This window comes from Thrips palmi, unplaced genomic scaffold (genome assembly GCF_012932325.1).
Source record: "Thrips palmi isolate BJ-2018 unplaced genomic scaffold, TpBJ-2018v1 HiC_scaffold_1, whole genome shotgun sequence".
NCBI classification, from domain to species: Eukaryota; Metazoa; Arthropoda; class Insecta; order Thysanoptera; family Thripidae; genus Thrips; species Thrips palmi.
Genome location: NW_023144620.1, coordinates 2915881 through 2935575, shown reverse-complemented (window position 1 = coordinate 2935575; position 19695 = coordinate 2915881). Strand labels below are relative to the sequence as shown.

Here is a 19695-nt window from a genome sequence, read left to right as displayed (position 1 = left end):
GAACGCGCTACGCGCGGCCGGTCGTACCTTTTGTGGAGGAAACCGACATTTGTTTCCCGGGGCGAGTTATTAGTCCGCGCGCACAAAAAGGGGGAGGGGCCACGAATAAAGGGACGACAAGTGCCATAATTTCCGCGGGCGGACCTACAGTGGCCGGCCTGGGCTGCAGCCCACGGCCCACGGGGCAGCCGGGTGCCCGGGGCTACCTGCTACCTTATCGCCTCCAGGACACATTAGCCAGGTAGCCGCCCTGTTCGCGCCCTTGCAGGCTGACTCCGAACAGCGCTCTGTCTCTCTCGCACTCGCAGGGCGCGGCCACGGTGGGTGCGAGAGAGGGCGCAATGCAGTGGCACTACAGCATGACATACGATAGCCATTCGTCGCTGGCCGTTGAGGTGGGCGAGTGGAAAGAGGGCGTCGGAAAGGAAAGGGGCGTTGAAAAGGGGGGGGGGGGTGAAAAACAAGAACGGTGCGTCCCTCCGAGACGGCGCGAGCTTGATTAAGAAGTGTCACGACACGACCAAAAAAAAAGGTTAAAAATCACGAAGCAGCGACCGGCAACGAGACGCGCACAAGCAAGACTTAATTCTTGGCAGAGAAGAAGTAGCTTGTGAGGTTGCAGCTGTCTATCGAGAGCTGCGGCTTGCGCACTCCGCGGAGCGCATGGCTGGGGCGCGGCGCCGCCTGTCGCCCTGCTTGGGTGGGCCTGGCGGTCCGAAGAGCGCTCCGGAGTTCGCTCCGTCTCGGCCCCAGCCGCACGCCGCGTGAGTGCGAGACGGCGCGACCAGAGTGCCGTTCGGAATGAGCCTGCTGGCCCGCTTTTTGCCGCCCGGACCGGCCCGGGCCATGCCGCCATGGCCATCAAATCCCCGCGGCATCTCATCGGGGCGCCGCAGCAGAGCACCGCACAGCGCCACGGCGTCGCGACGCCCCGGCCGGCCAGCGCGGCACAGCGCGGCCCTGTCGGGCCCCGTGGGGAAGTGGCGATCAGCAAGGCGATGGCGCGGCGGCGGCGGGGCGGCGGGGCGGCGGGGACCACCACGACGACGAAGCTCATCAGTGCGGCCAACACGACGACGGCGCCATCCTTCACAACGATCCGGTCCGTTATTTCGGACGACAGTGTACTGCACCACCGCACTGCAGCCCTCGCCGTCGAGGCCCGCCGCTCCACGCGCACGCACGCCCCGCTGCAGAGCACCGGGGGGGGGGGGGGGGGGGGATGGAGGCCGCGTGTGAGGACCGAAAGGTGTCAGAATATTGAGCCCGCGCTCCGACGCACCGCGCCCCCCCCACACCCTGCGCCTCGCCCTGCGCCGGGGAGCGCGCCGAAGGTGCAGCGCGCTGGAAAATTGGAGTCAAGTAAATATTATTGGGCGGCGGTGATGCGAGGATCGCGGTGGCGTTGATGAGCGCGAGGCGAGAGCGGCGAGGGTGCGCCGCAACAGGTTCACCGCGGCCTCCGACGAGCACGGCGCCGTCCTCTCCGCGGCGACGTCGCCGTCGTCGGCCCGGTGCCAGCGGCGCGCCCGGCCCGCCGGCCTGTCGGCCTGTCCGCGGCGCCGACAACAAGATCTAGGCTGCGATAGTTCCGGTCGGAAGTCTTACGGCGATCCAAATCTGGGGGCAAAAATAATGCGCGCCGTTGCCGTTTCCCCGAGGCCCCGCCAGCGGCGCCAGCGGAGAGAGAGAGAGTGTCCCGTCTGACAGCGGCGAGAGTTTTATTTCCTTCCGAGTCTAGTTTGAGGCGAGCGGCGCTGAACTTTACCGGGCAGCCGCACGTTTTGGTTTTACAGTCACCCCGACAGCCTGCCTGCTTGCCTGGCGGCCGGACGGACGGCCTGCCAGCGCGCTTGCTCCTGGAGGCTGCTGGAGGCTCCAGAACGGGTTCCCATTTTACGCGGCCTTCTCGTAAATCAGCCACCGTTTCCGATCGCCTTTTGGCGGCAGAGGAGCGGCCGGGCCGAGAGGGCCAAGCCGAGTCGAGCCGAGTTTGGGCCGAGCGGCCACGACGACGGCCTAGTCGGCCAGCGGGGCCGTCCGTCCGGCGTCCGGGCCGCTTTATGGATCGGGCCGATACAGCGATACAGCCGGATTAGCATTGCCGTTGCATCACGGTTACACCGGTAGCACTCCTGCCGTTCCCACAGCGCGACGTGGAAAACGACCGCCAAAAAGATCGGCAAAAAAAGAGCGTTCCCCACCCAATCAGGCCGCAGCCTTGCGTCGCTTGCGTGCGGTACCTACAGGTGTACAGGTGCGGCGAACATGACCGCCCGCCGACCCGGACGGGCCACCCGGACCACCCGGGCCATGTCGTCACCCGCCGACGTGACGTGACGAGACCGGGCGACACGTCACGCGCAGTGACGTCACCCGGACTGGACCGGTCCGGGTGTGGTTGCCTCGGACCGCAAAGTGCACGCCGAGGCCTCAGTTGCATCGCCGCGGCCGTGGAGCGCCGAAGAATCCACAATGTGTGTGTGTGGTGTGTGTGTGTGTGTGTGTGTGTGCGTGTGTGTGTGTGCCGGCCACGATCGGCCCGCCGGGCCCCAAATTGTCTTCCCGCCTCAATCCGTGCATGAGGGACTCGCGAGCGACTACCAGGGAGAATGGATTGGTAACGCGCACGTCACACCGCCGTGTGTCTGTGTGTGTGACGTAAGGTCGCAGCTTGGTGCCCAGCATTCTTCACTTCCGTGCGATGATATTGCTTTCCTTTCTACACCGGAGCGTATCACATCGCTCGCTACACGTTGGCGCCACACGACACGCGCGCTACTGCAACAATACACCATTTTGTTCTTATGATGTGATTTTTTTTTCAGTTGTTAGATTGGTTATGAAATTCCTGCAGTGTATTGCGCGGAACACCGTTTGTGTAGCGATAATTTTTTTCTTTTCAATTAATAATGGAGCCGATGAGTGGCTGGCAGGATTCGCACTGGGGCTTAAAGCCGCTACTAATGGCCATAAATATTTGTGGTGTGCAGGGCGGGGCGGGGTGGGGTTGGGCGGGGCGCGGGCCGAACTGCGTAGTGGCTCTCGGGCAGACACCGTGTGCGCCGTAGGGCCAAATCGATGGCACCAGGTCTACCCTGCCCCGCAGCCTGCCCGCCCTGCCGACGCCCTGCTTCACCTGCGCCCTGCTGCCAGTTGATTGTATTTTCTATCTTTTTTCCCCCTCCAAACTTTGGTGACTTTTTTCGGTGGCTATTTTTGGCCAACTTCGTAACAGCCGCGGCTAGTCTGACCTAACCTGAGAGAGCAGGGCAATGCACAGTGGGTCACAAGACCGGTGTGGAAGCGGTCAAAATCCTGGAGACGTTTTGACCTGCAGAGTTACTAAAAGGGACTTGAACGCTCCACTGTGCGCCGTGCGGTGCCGATACACCAGCCGATGTTGTTGCTCTACAAAGGGGGCGCGTCCAAACTTTTCCAGGAAAGCGCGGCTGCCTGGAGCCTGGAAACCTGGAACTCGGAGGCCCTCTCCTTCCCGCGGCGGTCGCGTCACTGCAAGCAGCGCAAGCAGCGCCAAGTGAAGACAGCCGCGCCAACAGAGTCGTCACCAGTCGTCACTGCGGCGGCAGCGCGGCGGCGTCGCGGTGCATGCCGCTCCTTTTTTTCGTTTTCGGAATTTCGAGTCTTGTTTTGTTTGGTTTCATTCCCTTGCCTTCCCATTCGTCTCCTTTTCAGGGCTTCCGCGCGGCAACAGGCTCGCCGGTGTGCCAGACGCTGCGAGACGCTGCGTGAGGTGGGGCACGCCAGGTACGCCAATCTCGGGCCATCCTACAAACGGCCCTGCTCCGCTCTCACGTGTACACACGCACACACGCACACACACACACACACACACACACACACACACACACACGCACACACGCACACACTGCGAGAAAGGATCGATCGATGTGGATTATTTTTCTTCTTCCCGCCAGTGCGATGGCGCGTTTCCTCGCAGGGAGCGTCTTGGCCGCGGTCGTTACCCGTCAAAGCGGTCGGGAAATTCACCGCACTTCCCGCGGACTTTTCCTCGGAGAGAGCAGTGCGTGTTTCCGAACCAAAAGGACTGCGGCGCGGCGGACATTCCGATTCGTGGATCGTCGATCCCATGGGGCCATGGGGCAGTGGCGCCGTAGAGCGGCTACACTGCCGTGGTGCAACAGCCCTGCCTGTTGTGCGTGCTGGCCAGTGCCAAGTAGTGCCAACGCCTCACACGAGACACACCTGGACTGCCGCTATCGGGCAGCCCATCTCAGAACAACAACTTGGAACCACTTCGCACCGCGTCATTGCGCCACGACCGTCTTATCCTCCAGAAACCGGGCTGCCGCAGGAGCGCAAAATCACTCAATCGGGATCACTGGATAATTTTTGCCCACACGGCAAAATGGCAACACTGGCTGCGGCGCCGCGGCGGGCGCCGAGCGCCTGCGGAACGCAGGGTAGGCAACCATGCGACGCGACGGCGTTCGGCGGGCCGGCCCGCCCGCACTCTCGCAGGCTGATTCTGAGCACTGCTTTCGGCGCTGTCTCTCTCGCACCCTTCGGAGACGACGCGAGTACGAGAGGGACAGAGCAAGCCGTGCTCGGCATCATCCTGCTGGGAGGCGCTTGCTTCGGCCTCTGCTTCGGCCGGGTGCCCGTTTCCGAAACGGAGAGCCCGCCCTGCGGTGCGCTGGTGCTGGCGTCGAGGCTGTGTGGTGCCGGGGTTGTATCCGGCACGCCGTTGCCGCCGCTGCCGCTGCCCCGCGGCGCCGCCGTTCGACTCTCTCGGAGTCCCCGCTGACAGCTCGGCGGCTCCGCGGCATTCATATAGCGAGATACGGCGCGACGCGGCGACGCCACAAAGTAAGACGTCAAGACCTGCGGGCCCGGGAAAGCGAGGCGGGGCGCCAAAACTCTCGGCGAAATCCCGAACGTCTCCGAACGATTCCCACGACAGCGGCGTGGCGCGGCGCGGTGTGCCCCACACTGGAGAGAGACGCCGCTGCCGCCGCTGCAGCGCAGGACCACCTCGAGGGCGAGGCCGCCGTGGAGACACCGGGGATGCGGCGACGCGGCGGGCAAGGTGCGGGGCATAAACAACCCTGCAGCCCAGAGTGGACAAAGTTGGTCAGCAAATGCGCGCCCCAAAATGATAGCAACTTTTCGGACACGCCCCCGTCCCCGTCCGTCCGTCCGTTCGCTTCTTCGACTCTTTCCGCCCTCTCTACCATCTAGCAGAGCGTGAAATTACCCAGCACGGCGCCCTATATACTCTACTTCGCTCGCCTTACCCCCACCCCGCCATTTCGCATTGTGTCAACAACCCAGACCGTCCCCCGGCGTGCGGGGTGTGGGGTGCGAGGCGTGGCGGGGCGTGGCGGGGCGGGCGGGGCGTGGCGGGGCGTGGCGGGGCGTGGCGGGGCGTGGCGGGGCGTGGCGGGGCGTGCGGGCGTGGCGGGGCGTGGCGGGGCGTGTGCCCTTTCGGCGCTGCCCCGCGCTGCCCCCCAGGCCGGGCCCCGCCAAAGAAAGGTGAGGCCCCGAGGCGCTGCAGCGGCTGCCAACAGAGCGCCACCTGCACGTGGCGCCACGGAAAACCAAGCGAAAAACCGAAGAGCCCGCCCCGAGCGGGTTTGTTTGTAAACCTGATTGGGGTGGCACAGACAGGCAGGCAGACAGACAGGCAGGCAGCGAAGACGCGCGCGCCGTGCTCGGCAGGTGGGGGCCGAAGCTGGGTGGGGCCGCATTTTGCCGATTTGAAGGCGGTGATTACATTGACACAAGGCGGCGCCCGGACCCGGCCGAGCCGAGCAGAGGGCGAAGGCGTAGCGCGAAGCGCCAAGCACAGCGCACTTACATTGTGGTGGCCGCGGGCCGCGGGGACGGGGACGGTCAGCGAGTCATCGCAGGCGGCCGCTGGGACGGCGAGTCCTGGAACACAACAGAGGATATCATGTTCACCATGTTCACCATGTTGGCCATGTTCACCATGTTCACCGTGTCCACCGTGTTCACCGTGTTCACCGTGTTCGCCATGTTCGCCATGTTCACCATGTTCACCATGTTCACCATGTGCACCATGTTCACCCTGTTCACCATGTTCGCCATGTTCACCATGTTCACCATGTGCACCATGTACACCATGTTCACCATGTTCACAGTGTCTGAGCGCGAGCGCTCCGATTGTTTTCAGTACGTAAAGCCCCTCGTCCGCTCCCCCAGCGCACAGCAGGGCGCAGCAGGGCGCAGCACGGTGCAGCAGCACTCCAAAGCCTCCGCGGTGATGACGATTCAAAGTCGGGTGAAGGTTGGCAGAGTCGCAATCGTTACTTCCGCCGCTTTACAAAGCCAGCGGGGAGACTCCTTTTTTTCCCACCCCGTTCGAGCCACAGCGGGCGCGCCCTTAGCCCGCCCTTAGCCCGCCCCGCCCGGCGCCAGGGGCGGCCAGGGGCGGCCAGGGGCGGCAAGCGGCCCGGGAGGCCCCGACCCTCCCGCCCTTTCAATCCTGGAGCAAAGTGGAGGGAGCATCGGCGTGTTTACCTAGGGGGATAGTGGCGAGTCAGCCAGGACTGCCAGGACTGCCAGGACGGAGACCGAAGAAGCGAAAGCCCGAACCGAGGCCCGAACCGGGGCCCGAACGGGGCAGCGAGGCGGCGCCAGCCTGCCAGCCCGCCAGGCTCCGGATAGATTGGTGTCAATTAATTTATCACGATTCCCTGCACGCCCCTGCACGCGGGCAGCGTCGTGGCGCCGACGGTTAATTGAGTGGAAAACATGCAACCGCGTTGAGGAAGAGCCTGCCTGCCTGGCTGCCTGTCTGTCTGCCTGGCCGGCCGCGCGCGAAGTTCCAGGCGAAGAAGGTGCTGCGGCCGAGGGGTTACCCACTCGGTACTTGGACGTACACACGATTCCGGATTCCCGCGATTCCTGAACAAATCTTGCATAAAAGGAGAGGTTTTCGAAGATTTTCTTAGCTTTTGAGTGTTTTGTGTCTATTACATATCCCTCTCCATTGAAACTTTTAAGATTTTCGATAAAATTTTGAGCAAATTACGAACGATTCCCGGACTGAGTGTACACACGATTCCCGGAGTGGGTAACCCCTCGGCTGCGGCTCATGTCAAGGTCGGTGGGGCCGCGCGGGGCCGCGCCGGACACGGCTGGGGTTGGAGTGTCCGGAGAACCCCGACTTGACGCTCACGAGGAAAACCAGTGTGGTCGGTGGTGGCCGCGTCCGCAGGCTGTTGACACAGCGTTGCGTCATGTTTGAGTGGGTACACTGCCAAGGAACGGGGCGAATGAAAAGAGTAAAAAAAAGCCGACGGCGCGGCTATGCTAATTCGCTCGCCCGGAGGCGCGCACGCACGTACGTGTGCGTGTGTGTGGGTATGCGTGTGGCAAGAAAATCTATTTAATCCAGTTGGCTTGATCCCCGTGAGCTTCTTTCTCCGCGCTACTTGTCCGAGAGATGCAGACCCAGCCAGTGGAGCGGCTTCACGGCGGCGTCGCGGTGGCGGCACTGCGAACTGCGGCACTGTGGACTGTCGTCGGCTGTCGTTCGTGACTCTCGATGGCAGCCAGAGCAGCCTGGGCAGCCGAGGCTACTGGCTACTCCCTGCATGCATATGCATTTATTCCGAGTCCCCGCGCGCCAGTGCCACCTGAGGAATCCAAGCCCAAGTGACACACACACACACACACGCACACACACAGACACGCAAGCGCTCTCACACGTCCAAAAAAGAGGGTCGCAATGACTCATTCCGCTGACGGCGGGGCGGGGCGTGCTGGGGGGGGGGGGCATCGCTGCATCGCGGCTTAGCGGCGCACTGCATTCCCGTGAATGCCCCGTCGCCATGACGACGCCGGTCGCGGCCGCCGCGGCCTCCGGGGAGCTGGGTCTTGCCGGAGCCGCTGGATGGGCTGCGCCGCGGTGCAGCTGAGACCCTCGTTGGCTGGCTGGACGTTTTGAAGGATTGCGGGAACACTCACACACACACACACACACACGCACGCACGCACGCACACTGTGGCAGAAGGACGGAGCGCGCTGAAGGTACGCAGATATCGCGCTTGAAGTGGAGCCGCCGAGCGTCGCCGGGCCGATGATGCAAAGGCGGCGGCACTTGTACCATTTCCTTCTCTTTGGCCGCGACGCGCGTACAATGGTGGTGGCGCTATCTCTCGAGCCGTGCGCCGTGGCGCGGAACCCAAGCGGGACGACATCATCGTGATGAGGGAGACGCCCTGTCGCGCGCCGTGCCGTCGGTCAGCCGCGGCCGGGGGGACGGGGTCCGGGGGCCGGGGGCTGGTGGCGGCGGCGCTGAGGTGGGTGGCAGACGAGCGCGCTGGGGCCGGGGGCTGCCGGGGGCTGCCGGGGGCGGCGGCCCGGCGCGGCTCTGGATTCTGGATGGAAGAATTGGGGCGAGAGCTAACGTGGCGTTCCAGTGGATCAGCGCCATGGTGCGGCGGGGCTGCCATTATGGCGCACTGCATAAAAAGGCCGCCGCTCTCCATAATTGTGTGGGAGCAGCCTTGCGCATTGACTTGTGACCCGGCCTCATATTCTTCCACATCATCGCCTCGCTGGGCCGGGCCGCCAAAGCCGCCGCCCTAAAGGGACGTCATTTTTCCTTTTCCCACCCCCGACTGGAGCCGAGATACATTACGGCGCCGAGAGGGGCCCGACCCGTCATCACGATTAACGAGTACGCGGCGGCAGGGGGTCACGTGACGGCCGAGCACGGCGTCGAGGCACGGCGTCGAGGCACGGCGTCGAGGCACGGCGACGAGGCACGGCGTCGAGGCACGGCGTCGAGGCACGGCGTCGAGGCACGGCGTCGAGGCACGGCGTCGAGGCACGGCGTCGAGGCACGGCGTCGAGGCACGGCATCGAGGCGCCGCCTACTTTCATTACGGTATTGGCCCGGTCGGCGCGTGAAAGGGGCGCCGCGGTGCCGCGCTGGCCGCGCTGGCCGCGCCCCGCACCACGCCGGGGTCACTGGGGCCGGCGGGCCGACGGGGCCGCGGGTCGACAAAGCAGCCGAGGTAGTGCCCATCAATAATGGAATATCGTTGGGCGGCGCGCCTCGCGGGCCTCGCCCCGGCCAGCCTAGAGTCTCGCCCAGCCTTGCAGCGGGCCAGCAGGCCGCGGGCCCACTCCGAAGAGCCGGTTCGTCTCTGTCGCACTCATTGGGCGTCCCGCAGGGGTGCGAGAGAGGCAGACCGACGGGGAGACTCTTCGGAATGGCTCGGCTGCAGCGCGCCGGCTCCAATTAGTGCTGCGACGACGGCGGGGCGTGTTCGGCCCCGTTCGGCCCGGTTCGGCCGGCACTGCCCTGGGTCAACACCAATTACAATCCGCCTTATTGTTTGAGCGGGGCGGCGTGTCGCAGCGCGGTGCTCCCGCCGACCTGACCGCGGCGTCGTCCTGGCCCCGTCATCCTGCCCCGGCGTCGTCCTGGCCCGCCGTCCTGCCCCGGCGTCGTCCTGGCCCGCCGTCCTGGCCCGTCGTCCTGGCCCGCCGTCCTGGCCCTGCTGCCGTGCAGCGCCGCGGTGTGGCGACGATGTGTTGGGCTAGACGGCCTGCCTGGCGCGCCGTGCCGCCGTGCCGCCGTGCCGCCGTGCCGCCGTGCCCGAGCCGTGGCGTATCGATCTGGACCTGGAGGCCCCCACCCCGCCCCGCCCCGCGCCGCGACCCCGCGCCGCCCCGCGATGCCCCGCGCCTCCACGCCGTAGTGCCCAGCCGCTAGTGCTGGAGCCAGCCGGTGTCACTTTGGGGCCATCCCATCCACCGTGTGCCAGTTCGAGGACATCTAGTGCCTCAGCGGGACCCCCACCGCGCCCCTCGCTTCCTTCAGACCCTTTAGTGCTTCTTCGGGGTCGCCGTCCTCCTGGACACCCGCGCGCCCGAGCAGTCGTGGTTCACGGCTGCAAAAAAAAAAGAAAATCGAGTCGCCGTTGTGTTTGAACCGCGAACTTCCGACCCGGGAGCGAGGACGGTAGCGCCTCGGCTCGGCCTCCCCGGAGGATTACCTCGGCGGCCCTCCGCCCGCAATAAGACAGTCTGAGTGGCGGCAGTGGCGGCGCCAATGCCCCCGCCCCCTTTTCCCCTACATCTCACGGCACCAAACTCAGTGAGTACATAGCGCTATCGACGTGTGTACCACCAATCAGGGGGAACGGTCGAGTCCGGCCCGCAGCCCCACTGGCCCTGCCGCCCTGCCGCCGCCCCGGAGTAAATACCCCTTTCGGACGTGAGTCTCGGCAGTCCCGGCCTGTCCCGGCCAGCCGGCGGGGCGGCGGCAGGGCGGGTTCGGCTCGGCCCTCGAGTAGTAGCGCGCCCTGGGAAGCCCCCTTTCCCCATCCTTCGGTCTGTCAAGTGCGTCACGTCCAAAGGGCCCCCGTTTTGTTCCGCGAAGCCCGGCGAGGCCATTTTCCTCGTTCCGGCTCTCACAGCGCTTCCAGCCCTTACAGCCCCAACTTGGTTGCCAGTGGTGGTGTTCAATCTGTAACGAGGGTGCGGCCCGGCAGCCCGGCGCAGCCCGGCGAGGCGATTGTGTTATTGGATCAAAACATTCTCGCTCCAACTTTTCCATCTGCGATGCGGGCCTGTCCTGTCTCTGGCGCCAACGCCCCGCGCTGCGCCGCCACGCCACGCCCTGCCCCTGCCACGCCCTGCCACGCCCTGCCACGCCCTGCCACGCCCTGCCACGCCCGGCCACGCCGCGCTTGCTCTCGAAAACTCGATTCGATTCGATCCCACTCGACCTTCCGCTCCGGGTTCCGGTCACCCCGACGCGACCCCGGACTCGGCGGGCACGGCGCGGCACGGTCGCACCTCGCGCGCCCCGCCCCGCCTCGCCCCGCCCCGCCCCGCCCTGCCCGGCCCCGCCACGCCACGCGTCGCGTCGTCGCCGCGTGGGCCGCCTAATAATAAGCAAGTCAGCCGCGCGCGGCGTCCGCGGCGACACGTCACCTCGAGAAGCGACAAGCGACGCGTCACCTGGACGCCACCTGAATTTCTCACCCACACTGCTACAAATCGTTTCATGGACCCTTTTTCGTTGCAGCTTCCAACGCGTTTCCGCCGTCCCGGAGGACCTCTCCGCTCGCATGCAGTGCAGCGGCTTTCTGCCGGTCTTCCCCCGCTGCTGCTATCTAGCGCCTGCTATCGCGAACCCAGCCAGCAGGGCCAGCAGGGCCAGCGCAGCGGTTCCGCGCCGTGTTTCGGTCGCTCTGTCTCTCTCGCACCCCTACGGAGTGCCTCGAGAGTGCGAGAGAGACAGTGCGACGAAAGCCGTGTCCGGAACGAGCCAGCCCTCTAGCCCGCCTTCCTTCCAAATGGAACGGCGAGCTTGTCCTCGGCGTCCCCATTCGGGTATCTGTTTCCATGTATGTAATTGAGATGCAAAGTGGAGTCCTTCGCTGTGTGGTCCGCGCTGCTGTCGTCCTACACGGTGTTATCCAGGACCGCGTCCTCCCACCGCCGCCTCGCACCGCCTCGCAGCGCCTCGCTGGACAACTCATAAAAACGTCTCTTTCTGCGTCGTGCCAGCAGCGCTGATTCCGAACAGCGTTTCTGTCTCTCTCGCACTCAGGAAACACGTCGCAGAGACGCGAGAGAGACAGAGCGACGGTGCACCGTTCGGAACGAGACTAACTGCGCTCGCCGCGCGCCGCCCCCGCAGTCGTCGGCGAACCCTCTCGGCGCGGGTCGCGCAGGGTCAGAAGCGCCAGCAGTCGCCAGTGCAGGAGGCCGTCGGGCGCAGCGTTTTTTACTCCTTTTTATTCCGTTTAAATGCTTTGCAGATTTTTTTTTGCTTTTGTGCGCGAGGCCGGGGTATATAATACGCGTTGCACATGACACCTCAGTGCGGTGTTGGGTCGCGCGGTAAAAGCAACAACGGATTTGCCGCACCTCTCTGTGCGCCTCGCTCTGCTTCGCTTTCATATTCCAAGCCTGGAGCGACGTGCACCGCCAGGCGAGCCACCAGGCCGCGGGGCCGCGGGGCCGTGTAACGCGAGGGGAGCGAATAACGGCAAAATCCGCGCCGCCGATTTATGTAGTGTAGGGACGGCTGGGGGTGGCACTGGGGGCGGCACTGGGGGGCAGCACCGGGGGCGGCCCTGGGGGTGGCACTGGGGGCAGCCCTGGGGGTGGCACTGGGGAGGTCCTGGAGAGCGGAACTGGGACCTGGGGGGCCAGGGCCCTGCCGCTGCGACGGCCTACCTAGCCACACCCGGCCGCTGCGCCGCGCCGCCGCGGCCCGACCGGCGCCCACAGCGCCATAACCATCAAATAAAAGACAAGGCCCGCTGCCTCGCAGGCCTCGCAGGCCGACCACCTGCGACTTGGAGTCGGTCCGAGTCACGCACACTGTAGTGTCCGCGTCCCACCGCCGGTGCAGCACTGCGAAGCACTGCAACCCGGTGTCCCGCACTTATGGAGCGCTGCCCCGCCGCGCCCGACTGCCCGACCGCTGCCGGCTTTCACTGGTGCGCCACAAAAACGCACTGCTTCAAGACGACGCCGTGCCGCCGTGCCGCGACCAATGCCACTGAAGACTCCCCGCAGTCCGTTTCCGGCCGTTTCCGGCCGTTTGCCGCCGCGTGCACAAGACCGTCGTCGTCGCGGAGGGGGGCTGTTCCCGAATGACGCAACCCGGGCCACCGTCGCGGTGCGCGGTCGCGGTGCGTCCTCTTCCTCTCGGCCGGCCGGCGGCGTGCCCGGCGTGCCTGCAGAAAGCGTCCGACTCATCTGCTTCCTCGCGACGCGCGGCGCGGTGCGGCGCGGCCTCGCCGGGGAAGTCCCTTCGCCTCGCGCTTGGCTGGGCGCGGCACGGCACGGCGGTCGCCCCGTTTCGAAATGAAATGCAACCTGGCGCTTCGCTGCGCTATGCCGCGCTATGCCGGCATGCTGCACGGCCGGCGGCGTGGACAATGCGCTCTCCGCCAGACATAAAATGTTACGGCGGGCCTCCGGAGCGCCGCCACCACCACGCCGCCACAGCGCCATAGCCACCGCCACCGGCATGCGGCACCTCCTAGTGGACCCCCCGGACCTGGTATGCCCCTCCCCCGCGGCATAGTCTCTCGCGCGGCGAGATGAACGGTTCAACTCTCTCGCCATGATCGCTTTTATTTCCAGCAACTTTTCTGTTTCTTTCTTTTTTTTTTTTTGGCGCAGAACCGCTAAATGAATTCCACTTTTTGTTTCATTCATGAGCTGGCGCGCAAGCGTGACCCGTCAATGATGCCCTCTCCTTTGTTCGTGGACCGGCTGCTAATTTGATTTTCTGAGGGGAAAAACAGAGAGCGCGCTGGTGAGATTCGAACCCGAGCCATGAGGAGTCGGAGTCAGCGCCCGTAAGTGGCGAGACCGGGACCTGGCCGCCATACATCCGGCTAGACAGGCAGCGGGCGGGAGCGATATCGAAGAATGGGAAAAAGTGTATCGGACACGAGCGCGCGATGTCGTAAACACTTTGCTGCAGGGAACAACAGACTGCGAGTCCGGCGAGTCGTGCGGGGGCGGCAGCTAGCGGCAGCGCGCCGGGAAGGCGGCCATCAATTTTGCATCGCGTTTTTACGAGGCTGACCAGGGCGGGGCGGGGCGGGGCGGTGCGGAGGACCGCGCCAACACCTCCGCTCAGCCTAATTCGCCGAAATAATTATCCTACATTATTAATCCGCGTGCGCGGCGGCGCGCCTTTTGCTCGCGGGAACACTCCGCGGCCGCCAACACGGGGCAGCACAGCCAGCCCCGGACAAATTGGTCGTATTTTCGCCGCCACGCACTCGACATTCGCTGGCAGCAGCCCGGCGGCGCGCAGCGCGCGAGCCGGCCGGATGAAAAACAACCGAGTATCGAAACATGATCCGCGATCCGAGCGATTGCTGTCGTGATCTGTGAGCGACATGGATACACGTGTGTGTGTGTGTGTGTGTGTGTGTGTGTGTGTGTGTGTGTGTGTCTGTGTCTGTGTCTGTGTGAGGGAGTGTGAGTGTGCGCGCGCCCTGGCCGAGGCGAGCTGGCGGACGGCAGCGCGCTCCGCTCCACACAGCGTCCAAAAGCAGAGCGGCGAAAGCAGGCATAATTACGGCGTGCGGCTCGGCGGCGGGCCCACAGACACACATCAAAGGCACGCACACACACACGCACACACACACAGACGCTGCCGATAGAACACCACTGCGTGCTATCGGCGTGCTCGCCTGCGCGCCTCTTTCGCCGCTGCAGACCGGCTTTTCGAACCACCGTGGGCGCCCCGTGACTCCGCGGCTCTGAGGCCACGACGGCGACGGCGTCGTGCGGCGAGGCCGCGCCGACGGCGACTACTTCCGATCTGCACAACGAAGGCGTCTGGGCCGCGGATTCACTCAGAAACTCGCGCGCCGGATTAATCTGTAATAATAAGGAGGCTGGGCGACGTGGGCCGCGGCGCGCACCGCCACGCCTCGCCCGGCATCTGCCGGCCGCACCCGCTATTGTGGCGTCTGGCTAGGCCGACGGCCCCCGCCCCGCCCCGTGCCCCTTCCAGGGCGACAGACGGACACTTTCGGACGCATTTCAAATTGAGTGCATTAGTACCCGTATTACCCCATACTCCACACGCGTCCACCAAGACCCAGGGCCTGGGAGTCTATACTTCTGCGCCGACGACGCGAGCACGGAATATGAATGAATTCAGGATGGTGAGTGTGTGCGTGCGTCTGTGTGAGTGCGAGGGGCCGAAGGGGCCGAAGCTGATGGAGCACCGCCCTTCGTTGCGCCACAACACGACGTGACCCGTATTATATGAGAGACGACGCTCGCGGGCAGGGCAGGGCGCGGCAGGGCAGGGCGCGGCAGGGCAGGGCGCGGCAGGGCAGGGCGCGGCAGGGCAGGGCGCGGCAGGGCAGGGGCGGCGGCAGGGCGCGGCAGGGCAGCGCGGCAGGGCAGGGCGCGGCAGGGCAGGGCGCGGCAGGGCAGGGGCGCAGGCAGGGCGCGGCAGGGCAGGCGCGGCAGGGCAGGGCGCGGCAGGGCAGGGCGCGGCAGGGCAGGGGCGGCGGGCAGGGGGGGGCAGGGCGCGGCAGGGCAGGGCGCGGCAGGGCAGGGCGCGGCAGGGCAGGGCGCGGCAGGGCAGGGCGCGGCAGGGCAGGGCGCGGCAGGGCAGGGCGCGGCAGGGCAGGGCGCGGCAGGGCAGGGCGCGGCAGGGCAGGGCGCGGCACGGCACGGCGCGGCAGGGCAGGGCGCGGCAGGGCAGGGCGCGGCAGGGCAGGGCGCGGCAGGGCAGGGCGCGGCAGGGCAGGGCGCGGCAGGGCAGGGCGCGGCAGGGCAGGGCGCGGCACGGCACGGCGCGGCGCCCTCTCGGGGGAAAGACCGTGCTGTACAACACACTACTAATTGTCATACGGTAAGTGTGGCGTGCTTCTCGGTGTCGCACACGTACACGCGTACACACAAAGAGACAGAGAGGAACAGAGAGAGGGGGGGGAGGGGGGCAGACAATGAACGCTTCATACATTAGGTCGAGCCGCCCTTTGGGGGCCGCGCTGCCCCTCCAGCCGGAAATATGCAACGTGTGCGGCGGTGAATCTGCGAATTTGTGTGTGTGTGTGTGAGATTGTGTACGTGTATGTGCATGTGTGTGTGCGCGCGTGAAAAGGGTATGGGGGAGTGTGGGAGCTTCGCGCCGCGCACACTGGGCCTGGAATGTTGATTTATGACTAATGTCACACTAGCAGTTCGCAGGCTGGCGCAGGATGGCGCAGGCCGGGGCCGAGGCCCTCGCCGCGTTCATCCCGCTGCAGCCACTTGCATTGCGCCTCCGCCCGCCGCGCCGCGCCACGCCACGCCACGCCACGCCACGCCACCGGGCCCCGTGGATTTGTCAATAATGGAATGCGCTGGTTTCCATTAGCCACAGCCAGCAGCACCGCGACGGCGCCGCGGCGCCACGGCGGGTGGGTGGCGTGGGAGCGAGACAGCCAATGACTAACATTCCTCCAGCAAAGTTGGCAGCGCTGGCGGCGCGACGCGACGACGCGGCACTCGTCGTTAGCAGGGCCGCCAACTACCGCAGTGGAGCGAGAGGTTTCGCAAGCCGTTACTTTGCATGGCCTTCTTTTTCCTCCCATTTCTGTTTTTAAGAGTGATTTTTATTTTTATTTTTTGCAGCGTACCTTTGCCTTTGGGGGGCCGGGTTGTAGTGGGCTGGCCTCGGCAGGGTGGGCGGGAAAATTATAAGAGGATGTGCGGAGGTGGTGAGAGGATTAGAAGAAGGAAATTTGCCACCGCGGGCAAAGCACCTGCCAAAGTGTGCATGGGAGGCTGGCGCGGCAGGCAGGCAGGCACGTCCTATTCCAGGCCGTGGAGCCACACCGTCTGCTCCGCGTCGGCAGCGCGGCCGAAGCAAAGCAGCGCGAAGCGAAGCAAGGCGAAGCGAAGGTGCTACAATATCAAGTTTATTCCCCAAACTTTTCCGTCTTGGCGCGCTGCCGCGATGTCGCCTTCCCCGCTCTCACTTTCGTAATAACAGACAATAAAAAGCGTAATACCCCCAGCCGGCCTCGGTCTCGTCTCTCTGCAAAACTTTTCAAAACTTGCTCCTGATCCGCTCCAAAGTCTCCGCGAGTGCTGTTTTCTCTCCCGTACAGTCGCGCAACAGCGCAGGTCGGGCCGGCCCGGTCGGCCGCACCGCAGCAGGTGTAGCTCAGCCCATAGTGCAGCGGCTGCCAGCCCCGCCTGCCCCGCCAGCCCCGCCTGCCCCGCCAGCCCCGCCAGCCCCGCCAGCCCCGCCAGTCCCGCCAGCCCGCCGTCGCCGCGGCAACTGTTCACAGATTGCCGCAATAATGTAAACTCGGTGCAGCAGCAGCGTCCCATCCCCACCCATCCCCGTCACTCTCAGGGCTCGAATGGGCGGGAAAGGGCGGGGCGGGGCGGGGCGGGGCGGGGCGGGGCGGGGCGGGGCGGGGCGGGGCGCGCCTCGAGGAGATTATTACCGGAGATGTATGCAAAGCCTCTGCAGACAGGCCAGTCGCCCGGCTGCTGTTGCCGGCACCGCGCGCAAATTCTAGTTCAAGTCCGGGTGAAAACAACAACAATAGTAATGAGAGAATCAGCAAGAGGGGCAAAAACGCCAACAACAACAACACTGGCAGGGCGGCCCCGCAGTGGTGAGCCCCTGCAGCCCGCCATACCGCGACGCGGACGCGCGGAAGGCACGGGCAGAACCAGGAAAAAGCGACCGACCCAAACGCAACTGACCCGCGAGCCGTGCCATCAATAATGAAAGCGCTACAGCCGCGTGCCGCGTGCGTGCCGCGTGCACCGCCATCCGCCACCGCGCCGTCGTGTTGCCCTACAACTTGTTGGGCCGGCCACTTCCATCCCCCTTTTCTTTCTCCTACTTCTTCTTCTTCTTCTTCTTCTCCTCGCAGCCAATTTTTAACTCGCAGCCTCGGCCCTCACAATGGAGGCACTGTTAGCCATTCGCCATCCGCTGATGCCGAGGCCGAGAGCGGAGCATGGCGGGGCGAAGCGCGAGGCATAAAAGTCGAAACAACGAGTTGCGCGCGGCGCCGCGTTCGTCCGGGCCGCTGCCTGCAGGCTCATTCCGAGAGTCGTTTTCGTCGCTCTGTCTCTCTCGCACCTAGACGGGACGCCCCGTGAGTGCGAGGGAGACGGAGCGACGAAAGCGACTCTCGGAATCAGTCTGCTGGCTGCCCCAGGCCGAGGGGGCCCCGCGCAGCCCCGCGCAGCCCCGCTCGTCTACGCACTCGTAATTGCACATTGCTGCAAAAAGCGCGTGGCCCCGTAAAGCGTCCCCGCGGCCCCGCGGCCCGGCGGGGGTAGGGCACGGCAAGCGAATAAACCTGGAAAGCGTCGAGGCGGGTCAGACCGTCAGGCAGAACGCGGGGCGAGCGCGGAGCGCGGACGCAAAGAAAGGGCCCGGGGAACGAAAAACGCCCCCGCGGCCCGCGGTCAAAGCCAAGTCAAAATCAAGTCAAAGCCACTTTGCGGCAATTCGAAGCAGCTGCACTTCTGGGCCACTGCCGACGTCGCACTGCAGGCCGGCCGGTCGCTGGAGCGCTGGAGCGTGCCCCAGCGGTCTCTCTCGCACTCACAGAGCATCCTATAAGGGGACGAGAGAGACAGAGCGACGACGCGCCGTGCGGAATCAGCCTGCTGGCCAGTGGACCTGCGGTGGTGACCCAGTCAATTTGAAAGCCCAAAGCAGGCCCTGCACCGAGCGGCTGGTGATTACCCTGTGCTTCTTGAGCCTCGCAGCCTCACGCGGCCTCGTGTCGATCGGGGCGCCGCGAGCAACCGGGCGCTGCGTGTCCACGCCGACCGACCGCGTCGCCACCACGGCAATGAGTGCGAGAGAGACAGAGGACGCCTCGGGTCACAAAGCCAGCGCGCTCCTCCCCGCGGGGAACTGGGAACTCTTTCCTGGCTGCCGGGGGCCGGGCGGCCCGGCCCGGGCCTTTCTATGACCGGCGAAGAGGAAGTATGGAGGGGTCCTTTTCAAGTTGGCAGCGGGGCGCGCGGCCCGGGCCCTCGGCTTCCCCACCCCAGACGGCGGGGGAGCAATTTGAAACAAAAGAACGGCGACGACGCCAGGCTACGCCAGGCCACCTTTTTGCCCTTCTCGACCTTGCCGCGCGAGACCCGCGGGTTGGCCCCCTGCAGCCCTCCAGGTTGGCGGAGCGGATCAATCACCTCCGAGTTAGAGGAGCGGCACGGTCAGCATGGCCACGGGGAGGCGGCTATGCTGCACCCGGTTAGCAGTGTGGCGCACATCGGCACAACGGACGGGGTAATGACGCGGCCTACCCCCTCCTCCACCTCCTCCTCCTTCTTCTCCTCCTTCTTCTTCTCCTCCTCCTCTTTCTCCTCTTCTTCTCCTCCTCCTTCTTCTTCTCCTCCTTCTTCTCCTTCTTCTTCTCCTCCTCCTTCTCCTTCTTCTTCTCCTCCTTCTTCTTCTCCTCCCCCTCCTTCTCCTCCTCCTTCTTCTTCTCCTCCTTCTTCTCCTCCTTCTTCTTCATGCGTGCGTCAGTGACAAAGGCCGAGGCCGCATGGAAATACAAACGAAATGAGAAGTGTAGGGGGCAGCGAAATGCATCGTAATGCAAGCGTGTATCTGTCGTCGTCGTCGTGCCGCGTGCCGCGTGCCACACGCTGTCCCCCACCGAAGGCCGCCCCGCCCGCTGCTTTCTCCTCGCGGACACATAGGTGTGCCCAGCGCCGGTATGGCCACAAAACGAATGCGTCCGACGGACAGCCAGTCCCGCACAAGGCTTGTCAACCGCACATGCTCACACACACAGTCTCTCTCTCTCTCTCTCACACACACACACACACACACACACACACACACAGACACGGGCGTGCCACCGAACGGCCTCTGTGTGGAGAGGAGCGCCTGGCGCTTCGCAGTGTAGGCAGTCCCGCCAGACAGGCGCGTCCCGCGGGAAGCCTACCCCGCGCTCGCGCGGCGCTTTGTGGTTATTTGTTTTCATTTCTGGCCGTTTCTTGTCCGTTCCTGGGAAGGCCTGCTGCTCTTTTTGGCCGTCTGGTGCGTTACCGGCGGCGGCCTCTGGTTCGGCAGGCGTGCCGGCGTGGCGGCGGGGGCTGCACGTTCCACGAGCGTACGCCGGGCCGCTGCGTGGGTGCGGCCGGCCGGTGCGGCCGAAGGTGTGTTTTCGTTCTCACCTCCCGGA

At 65.2% G+C, this 19695-nt stretch overlaps 1 protein-coding gene across 1 annotated transcript in view; it reads right to left on the bottom strand.

Annotated features, from left to right (window-relative positions):
• The window catches only part of LOC117641623 (mucin-19-like), a 45413-nt gene that overhangs the window by 16782 nt on the left and 8936 nt on the right, over positions 1-19695 (bottom strand). The window contains exon 2 of the mRNA XM_034379113.1: positions 5843-5916. Within this exon, the coding sequence (XP_034235004.1) occupies positions 5843-5844 (2 nt within the window). The 5' untranslated portion in view covers positions 5845-5916. The remainder of the gene's footprint in view (positions 1-5842; positions 5917-19695) is intronic.